Genomic DNA, 18,299 nt, shown 5'->3' with positions numbered 1-18,299 from the left:
CCTCTCCTATTTTTTCCCTTGCGTCCTGTGGGAGCGTGCATGAGCAGTCCATCGCTGCTATCCCTCTGCCGTTCAGCTGATTACTGACTTATGTAAGGAAACGAGCGAAAGTAGAACAGGGTATACCAGAGAAAAACACTACATAACCAGCAGGCCACATTTATTCATAGAAGGAACTGAAAGTTTTCTTTTAATACTTAAGATTGTGATGTTGTATTTTGAAAACGCAATTAAATTTGGCATAACCTTTTGGGTTCAGAAGAAAATGAAACCTTTCGAACCTGTTTTCTTTGGAAAGCACACGCTTGTTTGTGCAAACGTGTTGACTGTGCAAGCCTTGTAGCTCTCGGGACAGTGTGGAGACAGATGGTGTAAATTCAGGTGAGCTGAGGGAGGCACTCCAGGTTATTTCCGTGTTAATTGCTGTGAGTTTGCGCGCGCGCGTGTGTGTGTGTGTGTGTGTGTCGGGCCGCACAGAGAGGGTTATGTAACCGCAGTGGTGTGAGTCTGGCTGGCAGTAAACAGGGTGGAGGGGGGGGGGGACGTGAGAACTCTGCTTTGGAGCATGGCTGCACCGCGCTGTTAACTTAACTCCTTAGGCACTGGTACAGGAGTAGCAAACAAATCAAATTCCCCTGATTTGAAAAATAAGACCATTTGAGTATAAGATTATATAAGAGTGTACACACATACACACACATAGATATATACATACACATATATACATTATGTATTTGTATATATATATATATATACAAATACATACTGTATATATGTTTATGTATATATCTATGTGTGTGTATGTATATATATATATGTGTGTATATCACACGATTAACAAGCACAATATCACATGCTGGTTTTTTTGTCCTGCAATAGCATGATTGCAAATGTAATATTGATTTTATACAACAGTTTGAATAATAATAATAACAATCATGTTACATTTATATAGCGCTTTTCTCTGCACTCAAAGCGCTTAAATGGAAGGAGGGAATCTCCTCAACCACCACCAATGTGCAGCATCCACATGGATGATGCGACGGCGGCCATATTGCGCCAGAACGCCTAGCTTACTGGTGGAGAGGAGACATCATGTGATGAAGACAATCATTATATATATATATATAGGGATGATTAGGATGCCATGATGGACAGAGGCTAATGGGCAAATTTGTCCAGGATGCCGGGGTTACACCCCTACTTTTTTTCGAAGGACATCCTGGGATTTTGACTGACAACAGAGAGTCAGGACCTCGGTTTAATGTCTCATCAGAAGGACGGTGCTTGTTACAATATAGTGTCCCCATCACTATACTGGGGCGTTAGGACCCATTCAGACCACAGGGTGAGCGCCCCCTGCTGGCCTCACTAACACCTCTACCAGCAGCAACCTGGTTTTCTTAGGAGGTCTCCCCTCCAGATACTGACCAGTCTCAACCCTGCTTAGCTTCAGTGGGCAACCAGTCTTAGGCTATTTTGTTGTGTGTTTATTTTATTGTTGAGAGAGGAAAGCGCAGCACATTTTTACATATTCATCTAAGCTTCGCTCTCAGCAGTGTGGGCGGCGTGGGGTGTTTGCTAACAGTATAGCTGGTCACGTGTTTCGAACTTTGGAACGGAAAAGAACTTCGCCGTGAGTTTATCAGGGCCTTTATTGGTCAGAGAAAAGGATAATGAAAAGGAAAATTATGACTGGTATTGATGCAAAAAACTTACAATTTCAGACAAAAAATTTTTTTGACCCATCTCACTTCTCTCCCATCTTCTCTTTACCTTTCATTTACAGTATGCTAATTCGATTGTATTGCTTTTTTCCTGTCCCTCCAGCGGTCGTTTTTCTGCCGTCTGACCGGTGACAACAAGTCAGAGAAGTTCTTTAAAGTGTTTTACGAGCGGATGAAGCTGGCCCAGCAAGAGATCAAGGCAACTGTGACGGTGAACACCAGCGATCTGGGCAGCAAGCGCAAAGACGAGGACCCCAACGACAAGGATGCCCAAACGCGCAAGAAAGGTCAGAGCCTACAAGACAAGTGTTTATAATGATGAAATGTACACTGTGCAACCCAGACCTGCAAAAGCATACTAAACAAATACAATTCTCCCCCTCTTCCAGTCAAGGAAGTTGCTGTAGTAACCGAGGAAGTGCGGGAGCAACTCATCGAAGCTTCTACGGCCACTAAGAAGGCCATCACTGCCTACCGAAGAGAGGCGGACGCGGACGAGCATCTGAATGTGGCGGAGGGGCAGGCCAGCACGACTGAAAAGAACCAGGATGACAACGAGATGAGCGTGATCATCACAATCATGCAGCCAATCCTGCGCCTCATGCAGCTGCTCTGCGAAAACCACAACCGTGAACTGCAGGTCAGCCGCTCAAATAGAGATCATTTCGAGAAAATGTGCATTGTTAATGCTAACTTAGGGGCCATTCACACTGAACACGCAGGTCAGAGGAACGACAAAATGCAAGGTCTAGAAATATGTTTTAAAAGTTGAGATCCTTTTAACTTGAGCGCCACGTTTTTAGAGCATGGTCATCCGCAATATGCTGTAAAAGACATGAGACGCGAACCCAACAGTCAAATATCATCTAGCATTGAAAAACAATAAATAAGTAGCGCTGTGGAATAGAAAGACAAGTTCTGTGCGTACTGCTCCTATCTCTCAAATGTTGCTAACTAAAAAATTGCTTAGCAAACTGTACATGTATGATTGGTATCAGGATAGATCATATTAATTCAACTCAACATGAAATGTTATTTGCTAGCCATTTTACTTCCGTAAACATGGTGTATTTCTCAAAGAAACTGTATATTCGAGAAGAAGATGTAGGACGGGACTTGATTTCCTACATCAGCTATTGATTATAATGGGAAAAGTGCCCAGAATGGATTTCAGAATGGAGCCAGGGATTGAAAGTTTAGCAGAAACGTTATTAGCTGAAAAGGCTACAAATATTACAGTAAAAGGTTATAAAGACAACATTTTATTTCTTTCAAATAACATGCACTTATGAATTGTGCACAGTAAGACAGGAATGTGTATTTTTATTTTGATATATTTAAATAGGCGTATATAAAATATATATAATATATAAAATTGAAAATTTATTTTAATTTAGATGTATAATTCAATACTGAAAAAATAAATACAAAAGTTAAAACAAACAATTTTTATCTGACGAAGCATTTCATGCTAGTTTCGTAGTAATTAGCTAATCAATTTGGTGAATTGTTTAATAATTATTTCCGTTCTGACCTATTGCTTGTATCTTGAGCCTTTTACATAACCCAACCCTGCAGATGGTTACATCATAAACATATCCCATCATAATCCCATCCCATATCATACTGCATACATGAGTTATGCATCCACTGTTTCTGTGCTTCCTCAAGCTCTAATATGACTTGTAAATACATAAGCTCCTCATATCCTGTTTGCCCCGCTTGTTCCCCAGAACTTCCTTCGCTGTCAGAACAACAAAAACAACTACAACCTGGTGTGTGAGACACTGCAGTTCCTGGATTGTATATGTGGCAGCACCACGGGGGGCTTGGGGCTGCTGGGACTCTATATTAATGAGAAGAACGTTGCTCTCATAAACCAGACCGTGGAGAGCCTGACTGAATACTGCCAGGGCCCTTGCCATGAAAACCAGGTGAACCTGACACATCCACACACCGTTTTTGTCCTGTACTTTAAAGGAATCGTTCACCCAAAAATGAAAATTGTTTACCCCCATAAATGTGAGCGCTATATTTATTCTAAGTCTTCTGAAGCAGCTGACATGTATGAAAAGAAACTGAAATTTAAGTCATTATGCACTGAAAATGTGACCGGTTTACCACTAAGTGAGTTGATCGAGTCATTGAGTTAAACTCTTGAATCAGGGTTGCGTTTTCCTAAAGCATTTAAGTAGATCGTAGTGACTGTTGGTGCCAAGGGTTTCAACAATACTCTATTTAGCCTCATGGTGCTTTTTGAGAGCGCAACCCTGATCACTCTGATTCGTGAACAAATCATTCAGACCGAACTGACTGATTCATTGAAAAGATCCAGAAGAGTGATTCTCTCATGAACTCAATGCACTAAGGAGAGTGAATGCATTTTTGGGTGAACTGTTGCTTTAAGATTATGACACACTTACACTATATACCCACTATTGTCTACTCAAAATAATGGCAAAATCTTTCTTTGTGTGTTGGGCTAGGCATTATGCAACTTTTCTGACTTCATAGGACCATAATGGGGCTGATTATCGTCATTGTCCTACTTTTCTAGAAGAAATGTAGTGTACTTGCATGCTGACAGAGTGCTTTTGTCCCGTAATGATTGGATGATTAGTCTCTCACTGAAGCACACTGTTCCAGAGCCATAATCAGTTAATTGCAGGTTAATTTTCATACTAAATTTATGGGAATGTGCTTCCTGTAACTATTTGTTCTCTCCTGTGTTTAAATGGTTTGGTATCACTTTACTTGAAGGGGTTTGCATAAGACTGACATGACACCTTCAAAATCATGACATGACGCATGTCATGAATATGAAGGAGGTTTTATGCATGTTTATGACAACTGTCATTAAAGGACAATTCCGGCGCAATATTAACCTAGGGGTAATTAACATATGGTTACCGAGTCGACCGTTCTCTGGGATGTGTTTTCATGCTAATCGAATGTAAAGAGTTTTATCTCTAAAAACAGATTAGCTTATAACGCTAGTATATGGGGCATAGAATAAGTAAAAATAAATCGCTAGTTAATACCAATAACAAGGCTCAAAATAGCCTCACACTAACACGGTAGCATACTGAGGGTAGCATAAAAGTTTAGGAAAAAAAGACAGGTGGTTGGTTTTGACATGGGCTGTCATGAGGCCATTACAACATTTTAATGACTAATTTAATTTGTACCACTGTAGTTGAGGTCAAGAAAAATATTCATGAGACAGTTACATATAATGGCCTCATGACAGCCAATGTCAAAACCAACCACATGACAGTTTGATGTAATGTTAACCCATAAAACTAAGTGGTTAGTTAAGTTTGATTATTAATCTTCTATGTCATGTTTATGACATATTTATGACAATTTATGGTTTCTTGGTAATGTCAAGTTTCATGACGAAGACACTGGCAGGTAATGATGTATTGGTTTATGTCAAGTTGTCATAACAAAGACATCTCAAACAATGTCATTTTTGCATTAAAAATGTAATAATTGAGCAAATTACATTTAATGAAAGTTGTCATAAACATGCATAAAACCTCCTTCATATTCATGAGATGTGTCATGGCATGATTATGAAGGTGTCATGTCAGTGTTACCAATGGTTTTTGATTAGATCGTTTAGCCTTTTTGCCCATTTCTGACACTTATTAACTTATGTAACTGACCTTTATGAAGTGATGTGCCTAATATACGCTACCGTTCAAAGAAATACATTATTTCATTCAGCGAAGACACATTCATTTGGTCTAAAGTGACAGTAAAGACTTTTACATTTCCAAAAAATTACAATTCTACCCGTTTAAACGTTCTATTCATCAAAGAGTCCTGAGAAAAATATATCACAGTTTCCACAACAAAATATGAATTGTTTTCAACATTGATAATGATAAGATATGCTTCTCGAGTAGCGAATCACCATGTTAGAATGATTTCTGAAGGATCATGTGACACTTAAGACTTTGATCGCAGGAATAAATTGCATTTTAAAATATAATAAATTAGAAAGCAGCTATTTTAATTTGTAATAATGTTCCACAATATTACAGTTTTTACTGTATTTCTGTAAAAAAAAATGCAGCCTTGGTAAAAAAAAAAAAAAAAAACTCCTGAACAGTAGTATACATTTTAAAATTTTCCCCCTTTTTCAGAACTGTATTGCCACACATGAGTGTAACGGTATCGACATCATCATCGCTCTCATCCTCAATGACATCAACCCTCTCGGCAAGAAGAGGATGGACTTGGTGCTGGAGCTCAAGGTGCGAGAACCCCTCCAGATCTTTATGGGATATGTAGATTTCAATTAAGTCAAAACTAATTGACGTGAATGGCCTTTTATTTTTAATTTTTTTTACAGAATAACGCCTCAAAACTGCTGCTGGCCATCATGGAAAGCCGCCATGACAGTGAGAATGCGGAGAGGATTTTGTATAACATGAGGCCTAAAGAACTGGTAAATGCAAACAATGAATGCACATGCTAGCATTGCTAATGTAAAGTTGGCACTTTGCATAGAAAACGCATCCTTCTCATGTTCCCGCGGGCAGATTTTCTGTTTTGCATACTGTAAGCACGCTTAAAACCACCTACTGTCATTATTTAAACGTTTGGTTGGTGTACAGGTGGAGGTGATCAAAAAGGCCTACATGCAGGGAGAAATTGAGGTTGAACACAACGATGATGATGAAAATGGTGAGGAAGAGCATGCCGCTTCTCCTCTAAATGTGGGTCACAACATCTACATCCTGGCCCATCAGGTGACGCAAACAAATATGCTTTTACACACACTGTCACTGTGTCAGATCTGGATTATATCACCCTATTCCCCTCCCCCGTGCACTTGAGCTGTATAGATTGTTTTTGCCTATTAGTATTCACGTAATTATCTGGGTCATCGTCAGAGGATCAGTTATGTAACCATGTTAGAAACAGGGCAGCTTTTCCACCGGCCCTCCAAATGACACTGTTTAGAATCAGGGGTTTGTGAATGAAAAGACCAGAGAACAAAAAGTATATTTGTCGGAGACGTTTTACTCAAATAATAGAGGAATATGCTTTTTGCAGGTTGCGTCTCAAAAGGTCAATTCATAATTGGAGCAACAAGTAATCCATTTAGTTCTACCAGCGGAGCAGATCCTGTGGTGGCTACACTGGCCATGTTTTTAAGCAGACTTTATTTGTTCACTGTTGGGCTTTGACCCTCTAGTTGTTTTTCATAATTGGGGCATTGTGAGAACATTGAGTGTGGCTTTATGGGCATCTAGCTGTTGGAGAAAGAGATCAAATTTAGATACATGACAAACAGACATTTGTTTCCACGCAAATAACTTATTAGTCACATGATAAACAGATTTAAAAATGGATTATACATACATCATCATATATCATCGAGCACTGAGGAAAGCATGTGCTGAAACGTTTGCTCGCCTTGTCTGTTTTTAAATTCACCTGCACTTTGCACTTTATTAATAAAATTATGTTTTCGTAGACATTTTGTCTCAAGTGGATCAGTGTGCGGCTAGCCACTCTCTCTACATATATCATCATAAGAATCCCCAAAAGAAGGTTTTTACAATACAGTTTACATTATATTATTATGGCAGACAGAAACATTGAATAGAAATTTATTATACAAAATTCTGATTCTGTATTACAGAATTTGCATACCGGTAGTTCAAATCATATTAAATATGATAATGACAGTCAAAAAACCCACATGAATCACATTCACATTACATAAATGTAACAATATATGACCCAAAACATGTTGTCAAGCCCGTTTTTATGGTATCGTGGTGTGACAGACTTCATACTGGAACACAATTCTCACCAGTGCCACAAGAGGCGCTATATAGCGCATTAGCGTAAACAGTCTTCTTCTACTGTCCGTTTTCTCATTGTTTAAATTAACAGTTTAAAAACAATATTGCGAGTTGGTACAAAGTTAATTGATATGCGTTTTTCTAGCTAGCTACCTGAATAACATCATATACCGAGGTTTGTTACAGTCAAAGTAAAGCAAAAACGTTAACAAATGCACACCAGTGCTAGCTACAGTTTGAAAGCCTCAGACTTTTGTGTAGTAGTTGTGAAATAATTTTATTTATCGTGATATAAAGGCGTTAGATTGGCAAACTGTTTCGTGTTTGCCTAAGGTGTGAGTGGCATGATTGCAATGGTGTATTATAGGATTAAGGATTGAAACATAATGTGGTCTCTTCAACAATGACATCTGACATCATATTCCGAAACATTCATAGATTAGGTATGTCATTTATATGCAGAAACCTACATATTGAGTATCTGAGTTCAGGTTTGCTTTATTCAATTTCAACCTGCATTTCTCAGACAGGCGTTGGCCTTTCGTTGATGGTAAAGTGTGTTATGAGCAAAACAACAATGCCAGACGGGTCATTACAACATGTATACACTGTCTCAATGAAAGCAAACACAGTCTCATCCCTTTTTCCACATACACCCACAGCTAGCCAGACACAACAAGGAACTCCAGGCCATGCTGAAGCCAGGAGGGACGTACGGGGAGGGAGATGAAGCCTTGGAGTTCTATGCCAAACACACAGCGCAAATTGAGGTCTGTTGTGTTCATCTATGGAGGCCATTATGGATCCACCATTCATAGTTTCTCAGACTGGAGTACATAAGCATCAGTATTACTATCATTCATACAGTGAAAATTGCAGGTGGAAAATGTTGCATTTCAACAGGAATCCCAATGTTGTTACGTTATGGAGAAACATTTCCCCTCACAGATTTCACTCCTACAGAGCCCCTAAGGGGACATGGTGGGGGGGAAAATATGAGATTGGAAGGAAAATAAGTCGATGCTTTTGCGTTCTCTCGCCATTTTTTTTGCGTTCCCCTGAGAAACTTTGCGTTCGCTCGCAAAAACTTTTGCATTCGTTCACTAAACTTTTGTTTTGTTTGCGAGCGAAAACAAAAATTCATGGGGGAATGCAAAACATTTGCGAGAGAATGCAAAAGTATTGCCAAATATACTCCCGTATATATATATATTTTCATCACCATGTCCCTGTTTAGGGGCTCCTTAAACTCCTGTTCAAGTTGGTCATGAAAATTTGCTGCCTTGACCAATAGAAAGCTGCTCGGTTTGTAAGTAACTTTGGAATGAGTGGTGCTTCATGCATAGCTACACTATTGACAATGGACCTTTTTTGTCTGTGAAATTTAGCTGAAAAATTTGCTAATGTGATCGTACCTTTAGAGGCGACAAAAACAAAAACAAATCGACATTGTAAATATTTGTAACTTAAAACCGTGTCCACCAAATTGTCATTGCATATGTAACCCACGTGATGCTCAGTCTTTCACTTACAGATCGTCCGTCTGGATCGCACAATGGAGCAGATCGTATTTCCCGTCCCCAACATATGCGAATTCCTAACCCAGGAGTCCAAGCTCCGCGTCTATTACACCACGGAGCGCGACGAGCAGGGCAGCAAGATCAACGACTTCTTCTTGCGCTCTGAAGATCTCTTCAATGAGATGAACTGGCAGAAGAAGCTGCGAGGTACTCAAGAGGCCACTGGTGATGCAAACTCCGTGCCTTGTGCGTGCCCACTCCCTTCCTTTATTATCTAGTAAGCTCCTTTACACACCCTCTCCACTCCCAGAGCCTCCAGGGACCCATCAGGGCGCTCTCCATGCAGTGCGGCCCACTTTTGGTGCACTGGTGCTGGGATTCATACCTCACCCTGACTCCCTCAAGCCAGGGCAGTGGGGAGGGGGTGTAAACTTTAACTTTAAGATAGACAAGATAAGACCTGTTACTAAAAATAATGTTTAAGTTCGTCTAAGTTTTTAGTTCTACATGTTTGCGCATTAAGGTTTGAGAAACAAGGGAGGAAGATGGCTCGGGAAGAAGTCTGAATAAATCCCAAATAAACACACATTGCCAGCTTAAATCACAAAAGATTATTATGGAAATAAGCTGAGTGAGGTATCAAATAAACAGATGAAGGGAAACAAGGAACTCTAAAGCCCATTTTTCACCAAAAGGGAGGTGCTCAATCTGGAGCCATTTTCGGTTGGCTCTGCACCAGCCCCTAAAACCTGCTAGTCTTGAACCAGAAACCTCAGAGGCTGTGCTGGGAAACGGCCACACTGAATTGGATTTTTTAAAGATCTGGTATGAAACTGATATAAAAAAAATAGTAATAATTAAATTACCCATGATCAAATTTCAAAATTTATTTCTGTGGAAAATGGTTTGGAAAGGTGAGACAGGGATTGGTTGGAAATGGGTTATTTAGAAAAGGATAGAAGTTTTCAGACAGGAAGAGCATGAGGTAAACCACAATGACAAGATTAAAAGTGCAAGATAAGGATCTGAACTGTCAAAAAACAGATCGACGGACGGAGGGGCTTGCGACAGATTATTTTCTTACGTGGCTCCCATGCATGGGACATTTGGCCACAGTTCTAGATCGTATCTTTGAGTCTTCGGGCCTTGAGTTGCTAATAAAAAGTAAGGTGTGAATTCAGTGTTAGTTAGTAATGCACGTCTCTGACGGACATGACGTTTTTTATCAGGCTGAATCAAAGTAGAAGCAATGTTCCGTTGCTGCAACCCCAAGTCATGAGTGTGGTGACCTCTGTGTGAAAGTCCCCTCCTCCAGTTCCTCTTTTCAGACAAAAACCCCCCTGTCAAAATAGCCATAGCTCAGACACTAAATCCTCCAGCTAGACTCATCAGAGAGTCATGGGTCAAAACAAAGGTGGTGGTTGAGGTCAGCAAGCTCTCGTACATGGTTTGGCCGCACTAAGAAACCCTTTGAACTTTTTGGTCTTCTTTCTATGGGTTTTTACTTCAATTTGAGTGCGGTTGGTGAAATTGCATGTCTCCAAAACTGCCAAACAGCCCCTAACTTAATTCAATATGTGTTTTGTTTGGAATGGCATTCTTTAACAGAGGAAATCACAATATTTTTAAAGGAATACTAGACTTACCAAAGTTAGTGCAATTGGACGTTGTCCTGATTGGATATAATTGGAAATGCACAGGGTCAGCTGGATCACATTTTAGCTTGAGAACGTTCAGAATTGGTCCTTCAGAGCGGCATGAAAACTAACACACAGCCGTCCTCAAGTTGTTTAGTAGAAGGTTGGAGAATGACAATGCAATCAATCTTTTGTGGAAAAAAAAAGTGTGGAACTTGTTAGTAACAACATTCGTTATTTCATCCCAACAGGCCTTATAGTATAACTTGAGATTTTCTTTGTTGAACCTGAGATTAAATGTTTCTGTATAGAGTGCAAAAAGGTGGTTTTAAAGGTTGTAATGTGTAATTTCCGGCGTACTGGTGAAGCCAAATAGAATTGCAAAAAAAAAAATCGAATTAGTTTCAAACATTTCCCCTATTTTCGATTGTTCAGGCAAACAGGTAATCCCGCTTCAATATCATACAATTGGTGGAACCAATGTTGTTGTGTGAATGCTCAAACAGATTGCAATTCAGTTGGCTTCCACTAGGGGCACAGAACTTACAAATTTGTTTTGTTTGTATATCAACAAATGGTTCCAAATTAAATCTTTCAGTTTATGTTTGTGGCAGAACCATGTACGCGGAGCTCTGATATGGTGTGCATCAGGGGTGTAGTATTAGACCATTTTAGTTTCTTGAAAAAAGCACTTTGGATTAGAATGATGCTAAATGTGTTGTGTTGGTGTACATGTTCCTTTGGTGTACATTTGAAATAACATTTTTTGACTTGCTGCCTCCCCCAGCTCAGCCTATCCTGTACTGGTGTTCCCGTAACATGTCCTTTTGGAGCAGCATCTCCTTTAACCTTGCAGTCCTCATGAACCTGTTGGTAGCATTCTTCTATCCACTGGAAGGAGTGCGTGGAGGTGAGGCACAAGTATATTTACTTTTCATTTAATATACATTACAATTTTCATTTCTTTTTTTCTTTTTAAATCTCTGTCCCAAGCTGGATACTAGTGTTTCGTAGACAACAAATGCCAAGTATTCATAATGGCAAAGATGTTTCAGTGCTCTGTAATTGTTAGAATACAAACCACAATTTTAATAATACTTTACACAGTGTGCTAGACTAGAGTACAGATTGCTGTTTTTATGGAGGTAATTGAGTACAGGTAGCAACTTGGCACTTCACTGGCCTAGTTTCAGCACACACAGCCCCTGAAAGACATAATATGTCCTACATGATAGAGCTAAAAAAAAAAAAAGAAAAAAAAAAAAGCCACCCGCACATTCGTCTTAGTGCGTCATATATAATTCAGTGATATGATATGATATTTTTTTTAACTAACACATTTTTTAAGACACATATCTCCCTTTAGCAGTTTCCGTGAAAGCATTTATGACCCAAAAGCGTGTGTTCTTTAAGTGGTGACGTAATGATGGTCATAACTTTTGTGCTTAACCTGGTTATTGATTTTGCCCTGTTATCCGAGATCACTTGTGTAACATGTCACCTGACTCCCTCTCCCTAAACACTTTACACCATTTCCCTAATCTCATAAGCTTTAGTCAAGGCTATGTGTCTATCTCCTCCCTGCTACTCTTGATCAAAAGTGTGTTTGTGTATACATGTCACAGAAATATGACACCTGTTTATGTCAGAGCTGAGATTTGACCCCGAAAACAGAGACCCAGATAAAGTCAAAGCATTAGCACTCACTTCTTGTGTTAAAGTTTGTGGTCAAATATCATCCTAGATTCAAATGTAACTGATGGGGAAACCTAATTTTTATTACGCCTTTCTGTGTTTCTGTTTCTCTCTTATGTTGTTGTTGAGAATTGATTGTCCAGTCATTGTGACTGGCATAAGTGCCACATTGTAACTGGGATAAACTCTGCATTGTTCAGGCTGGGGTCAGGCTCCGAAGGGGCTTTTGTTTTGGGCCTTTCCCTTTCTCAAAACGCACATGAGCGTTTGGGACATTAATTGAAAACTCTTGTAGCCTCTAAAACAAAAGGCTTTTCTGGGAGTCAGAAACGCACTCTACGGCTCTGGTCCAGATTCAGTATAGGTCACGATTTAAAATGCAAACGATAAAATATAATGAAGAACAAAGGCGATTTTGAAACATTGTCCTTGCAATAAACATGGTTGTAAAACAATGAGGAAACTGACTAAATGTTTGTAATAGGCTGGAAGTTTGATATTTAACAAAGATTTATAGAAGTAGTTAATTTTCACATCCTGTTTGAATGTTTGTCTGATGTTTTCCCATAGATTTTATTTATAATTAAAAAATATATTTATTTTAATGGTAAATACTATATTATTATTAATATGTCTTACACTTTGAAGAAATGTGCATACAGTAGCTCGCTTTTGTTTTATGAGCGCTAATGAACATAATTTCAATATATACAGTCTAACTAATCAAAAAGTTTTAATTCTTGAATTCACAGTGAAGTCTTAATGGTCCGTAATCCTGCTTCATTAAAACTGTATATTATGATATGTTTGATTTTATTGGTTGTTTCCACACAGTATTTGCAACTTTCAGTGTGGGCATAATCACTTGTCGTCAGACACATATTTCGAAGCATGTTTAAGAACAATCGTCACCTCTAAAGCCGAGTTCTGCAGAGTTCAGTTCAGTTCAGTTACAGTAGTTGTAAAAGTCAAGCGAGAGGCCCTACAGAATTCCTGAATGTGTGTAACAGCAGCACAGGAGCGTTTCCCAGTTCCTCCTCCTCCTACCCTGTCTGGGAGAATGTAGCCATTCAGACAGGGCTCGAGAAGTAGGTCAGTGTGTGTGTGCAGCCTTAATGCACAGGAGTGTGTAGCATAACTGGTACAGCTGTGGGAGATCTAGGGCTTTACAGGGTCTAGGGTCACTTCCTGATCAAGTTTAGATAGGGTACATGCACATTACAAATCTAGATCTATGGTGCCTGAGAATCTGCTTTCTTTGAGCTATGGGTCAGTAGAGGGTGCATTTGGGTTCAACATTTTGAGACCTGTGTGTGTGTGTGTGTGTGTGTGTGTGTGTGTGTGTGTGTGTGTGTGTGTGTGTGCATGTGCGTGTGTAGCTATACTTGTGAGAACCAAATGTCCCCACAAGGATAGTTAACACTAGAAGTGCCAGAATTCCATAACTACTAGAACTGCCACAAGCGGTAATTTTGACCGCTAGATTCCAAACTCTATATCTTTAATGATAAATAGCCAATTGAGAGATTAATGCATTTATTGTATAAGGATATATTTTAAAAACAAAACAACACCAAGCTGTACATTTAAACAAGTTTAATTATACATTTATAAATAATAATATCATTAGTAGCCCACCGTAATTATCGCATATTCACAACAGATAGGCTATATTTCCGCATATTCACAACAGATAGGCTATATTTCCGCATATTCACAACAGATAGGCTATATTTCCGCATATTCACAACAGATAGGCTATATTTCCGCATATTCACAACAGATAGGCTATATTTCCGCATATTCACAACAGATAGGCTATATTTCCGCATATTCACAACAGATAGGCTATATTTCCGCATATTCACAACAGATAGGCTATATTTCCATATCCATTCAACATAACTCAGAACAAGATAATAACAACTAAAAGTATCTTATTTAATTATAAAACATTTTATTTTAATAAAATAAATAGATAACGTAGTCAGGTATTATTAGCCTATTTCTGATCAACAATTTTAATCTATTATACTTTTTGTTTGTAGAAATTAGCATATATGCAAACACTCAGGCTTACTACTGACACTACTGACCTTTCTGTTGACAGTGAGAGAGACAAAGGTCAACTGCGGGAAATTTATCAAAAGAATACCGCGAAATTCAGTGCGGTCAATATGACTGACTATGGCCGAAATAGGTACATTTATATGAAAAACATTTTAAATGAAAATACAGACACTTTTAGGAAAAGTCAGATACCAGCAGGATTTTATTCTGTGACTGGTAGGTTTGGGGACAGTGTAAGGGGATAGAATATACAGTATAAAAACCATTACGCCTATGGAGGTCCTCACAAGTATAGCTAAACAAACGTGTGTGTGTGTGTGTGTGTGTGTGTGTGCGTATGCATGTGTGTGTGTGTTTATTTTCTCCTGATCTCATTTGCATTTGAGTCCCAAAGTTGAATAAGTTTATGTATTTATTAATTTACTTTGCTATCATCAAATATTTTCAGTGTAAACATTTTGTGAATTAAATTTAGCTTTTCGAGCTGACATGATCAAAGCCTGATGATCAAGTTTTCCAGCATACATTTATCATTTCCAAACATCATCTTGTTCATTGGAATAAAACCTGTACGGGGAAGTCACATGATCAATGCCAAAAAATTTACCTATGTGATTAGTGACCTTCAAATAGTGCAGAACCTTAAATGATTTATTGTTCATTTGAACTTGTTTCTTTGTTTGTACATTTTTTGAAATCCTAAAACTTTGTTTCTAGGTTTATAATTAGATTTTGAATATTGTGTTTGTGTGTGCGTGTGTGTGTGTGCGTGTGTGCGTGTGTGTGCGTGTGTGCTTGCGCGTGTGCGTGTGCATGTGTTTATGGAAATGAATGGAACAGCCTTTGACGTCCATCCGTTGAATCACTCTGGTCTCGCTTCTGCAGATTTCCTGGACAGATTTGCAGTGTTTTTGGTCCAAACCCCAGCTCGGCTCGGCTGAGAGCCCGTCCTTGCTCGGCTCCCGACGCTCATGCATCTTTCAGTCGTGGTATTTTTAGCACGCCGTGTTATGTAACAAGCACCTGTCATGTGGTCTACTCGCAGGCAGGAGAGCGAGCGAGCTGGAACGATTGCCTCTGTGAAGATCCTGCAAATCCGACTGACCTCATTTTTCTTCTCTGCATACATACACACACACACACACACACACCCGTTTAGCAATCCCACTAAAATATTCCCACATAAGACCTTGCTGTACTGTATGTTTTAATGCCGTTTGCCTAGAACAGGACTTAAACAAGGATTAAAATCGATGCCAGCGTGGCTCATGACAGAGCTTCATCGAACCTTAACATATTCAAATGTGTCACTCTTTCTTGGTTATGTAACTTTTTTCTTTCTTTTTTTTTTTTCAAAGCATCTTTCCCATGAGGGCTAGAATGTGCCCGAACATGTTCAGCAGGTGAAACTGCAAGTACTTTTGGGAATCCCATTTAGATCTACCATACCGAATTGCAGTTTCAGATACACCACTGTCATGGGTAATGACAATGAAAGTAATCTGAGCGTTTCATCTGCACTTCTCTTATTTCTCATAGATAAAGTATTTTTATTCTTAAACAGTTAGTGAAAGTTCTGTCCCCCCCGCCCCCTTTCTGTGGAGCACAAAAGGAGAAGTTTTGCTAAATGTCTTGACTCCCATTTTCCATACACATGATGTAAAAATGAGTGAGCTGTAAAGCTCCTAAAACGGAAACCAAGCACCATAACAGTCCACATGACTTGATATTCTAAATGAGAAACAGTTCTATGAAATCTTTAATTATATGGTATTTTTGGAGCTCAGCTGCACAAGTCCTCACTTCTTTTGTATTCCATGGAAGAAAGAAATCATGAGGGTGAGTAAACATGCCGAGACGACCTAAAAATGACACAATTCCCAGAAACACACCGGATTGCTGATCAAAATCTAAGTTGAGTCGCGGAGACAGTTGAACACATGCGGCCTGTAGCACTGGTGACGCTGTAACCGTGACAGATGGCATGATAACATGTCACTTCTGTGGTATTTTTATCCCAGAGATTGATTGATGGCACTAAAACATGTTTACCTCTTTCTCCTCAGGCACCCTGGAGCCACACCTCTCTGCACTGCTGTGGGCAGCAATGTTGGTTTCACTGGCCATAGTTATTGTCCTGCCCCAGCCTCACGGGATTCGGGCGCTCATCGCTTCCACCATATTACGCCTCATCTTTTCGGTCGGCCTGGAGCCCACCCTGTTCCTTCTCGGGGCCTTCAATGTGAGTGAACGCCAGTCTTCTGGCAAAACTCCTCGGGTCGCGATGTTGTTAGAGGGCAGCTCGGTGTGTTTTGCACAGAGGTGTGTCGTGCGTCACTGGGGGATTCCACACGACTTTCACAGTCTGGTGTTAAAATGGACTTGGCTCACACAATATCTCCACTTTACCCTGTAGTAGTGTGTGTGCACACTACTAGCAATAGTGTGCACACTTGGTGTGCATCAAAACCAACTGTCCATTTCAAATTACCTTAAAATTAAAGGAAATGTTCGCCCAAACATGAAAGGGTCATCATTTTCTCACTCTCATGTCGTTCCAAACCCATGTGACTTTCTTTGTTTTGTGAAACACGTTTTGAAGCGTGTTAACGCTGCTCTTTTCCCAAAAGCGTACATTTAAAACATCTCCTGTTGTGTTCCTGTTGGGAAGAAAGGAAGTCATGTGGGGTTTGGAATGTTATGAGGTTGAAATCATGATGACAATTGAAATTTTTGGGTGAACTAATCTTTTCATACACGCAAGACTTAAGTTAAAAAGTTTGGGGTCATAAAGACATTTTTTTTTATTAATTTTTTTGAAAGAAAAATGCTCACTTTATGCTCACTAAGGCTGCATTTATTTGATAAATACTGTAAAAAATTTAATTGTGAAATATTATCACGATTTAAATAACTATTTTCTATTTTCATATATTATTAAAATCTCATTTATATCTGTGATGCAAAGCTGAATTTTTTGCATCATTACTCCAGTCTTCTGTGTCACATGATCCTTAGGAAATCATTCTAATATGCTGAGTTGCTGTTAAATAAACATTTCTTATTATTATTAAAACATCTGTGTTGCTCAATATTTTTGAGGAATATAAATTTCAAAAAACACAATTTTGTTTGTAACAATGCAAAAGTCTTGACTTTCACTTTTTATCAATTTATTGCATCCTTGCTGAATAAAAGTATAAATTTCTTTAAAATCTTACTGACACCAAACTTTTTAATGGTAGTGTATATACAGTATGTGACCCTGGACCACAAAATGTCTTATGGGTCTTTTTTTATTTATTGAGATTTATACATCATCTGAAAGTTGAATATATAAGCTTTCCATTGTTTTTAGGATAGAAAAATATTTGGCAGTGATACATCTATTGAAAATGTGTAATCTGAGGGTGCAAAAAAATCAAAATATTGAGAAAATTGCCTTTAAAGTTGTCCATTTATGATCACGATTGTGACAAAAATGTATGTTTCATATATTTACGGTACGAAATTTACAAAATATCTTCATGGAACGTGATCTTTACTTAATATGAAAGAAAAATCGCTAATTTTGACCCATACAATGTATTGTTGGCTATTGCCACAAATTGTGTGACTGGTTTTGTGGTCCAGGGTCACATATATCCTACATAATGCAATATAAACACCAAGTAAAAAAACACCCTTTAGCAAGAGTTAACACTTTCAGCTTGTTTACATTAGCAAAATCATTAGCTGAATGCCGTGAGAATCCAGTGGCTTTATGTTTAAATAAGTAAGGCTTCGTAATAAGTGCGTGGAAACATGTCATAATATGCACAT

General features: G+C 38.8%; 1 protein-coding gene across 1 annotated transcript in view; it reads left to right on the top strand.

The window, feature by feature from the left end:
• itpr1b (inositol 1,4,5-trisphosphate receptor, type 1b) overlaps positions 1 to 18,299 on the top strand; it is a 124,334-nt gene that overhangs the window by 82,076 nt on the left and 23,959 nt on the right. Inside the window, exons 46-55 of the mRNA XM_079597118.1 lie at positions 1,831 to 2,014; positions 2,117 to 2,367; positions 3,461 to 3,661; positions 5,882 to 5,992; positions 6,091 to 6,186; positions 6,356 to 6,490; positions 8,218 to 8,325; positions 9,090 to 9,321; positions 11,500 to 11,622; positions 16,544 to 16,719. Of these exons, the coding sequence (XP_079453244.1) occupies positions 1,831 to 2,014; positions 2,117 to 2,367; positions 3,461 to 3,661; positions 5,882 to 5,992; positions 6,091 to 6,186; positions 6,356 to 6,490; positions 8,218 to 8,325; positions 9,090 to 9,321; positions 11,500 to 11,622; positions 16,544 to 16,719 (1,617 nt within the window). The remainder of the gene's footprint in view (positions 1 to 1,830; positions 2,015 to 2,116; positions 2,368 to 3,460; positions 3,662 to 5,881; positions 5,993 to 6,090; positions 6,187 to 6,355; positions 6,491 to 8,217; positions 8,326 to 9,089; positions 9,322 to 11,499; positions 11,623 to 16,543; positions 16,720 to 18,299) is intronic.

The sequence above is a fragment of the Phoxinus phoxinus genome (genome assembly GCF_949152265.1).
Source record: "Phoxinus phoxinus genome assembly, chromosome: 22".
In the NCBI taxonomy this organism is placed as follows: Eukaryota; Metazoa; Chordata; class Actinopteri; order Cypriniformes; family Leuciscidae; genus Phoxinus; species Phoxinus phoxinus.
Note: the sequence above shows the minus strand (reverse complement) of the source record. Positions and strands in the feature narration are given on the sequence as shown.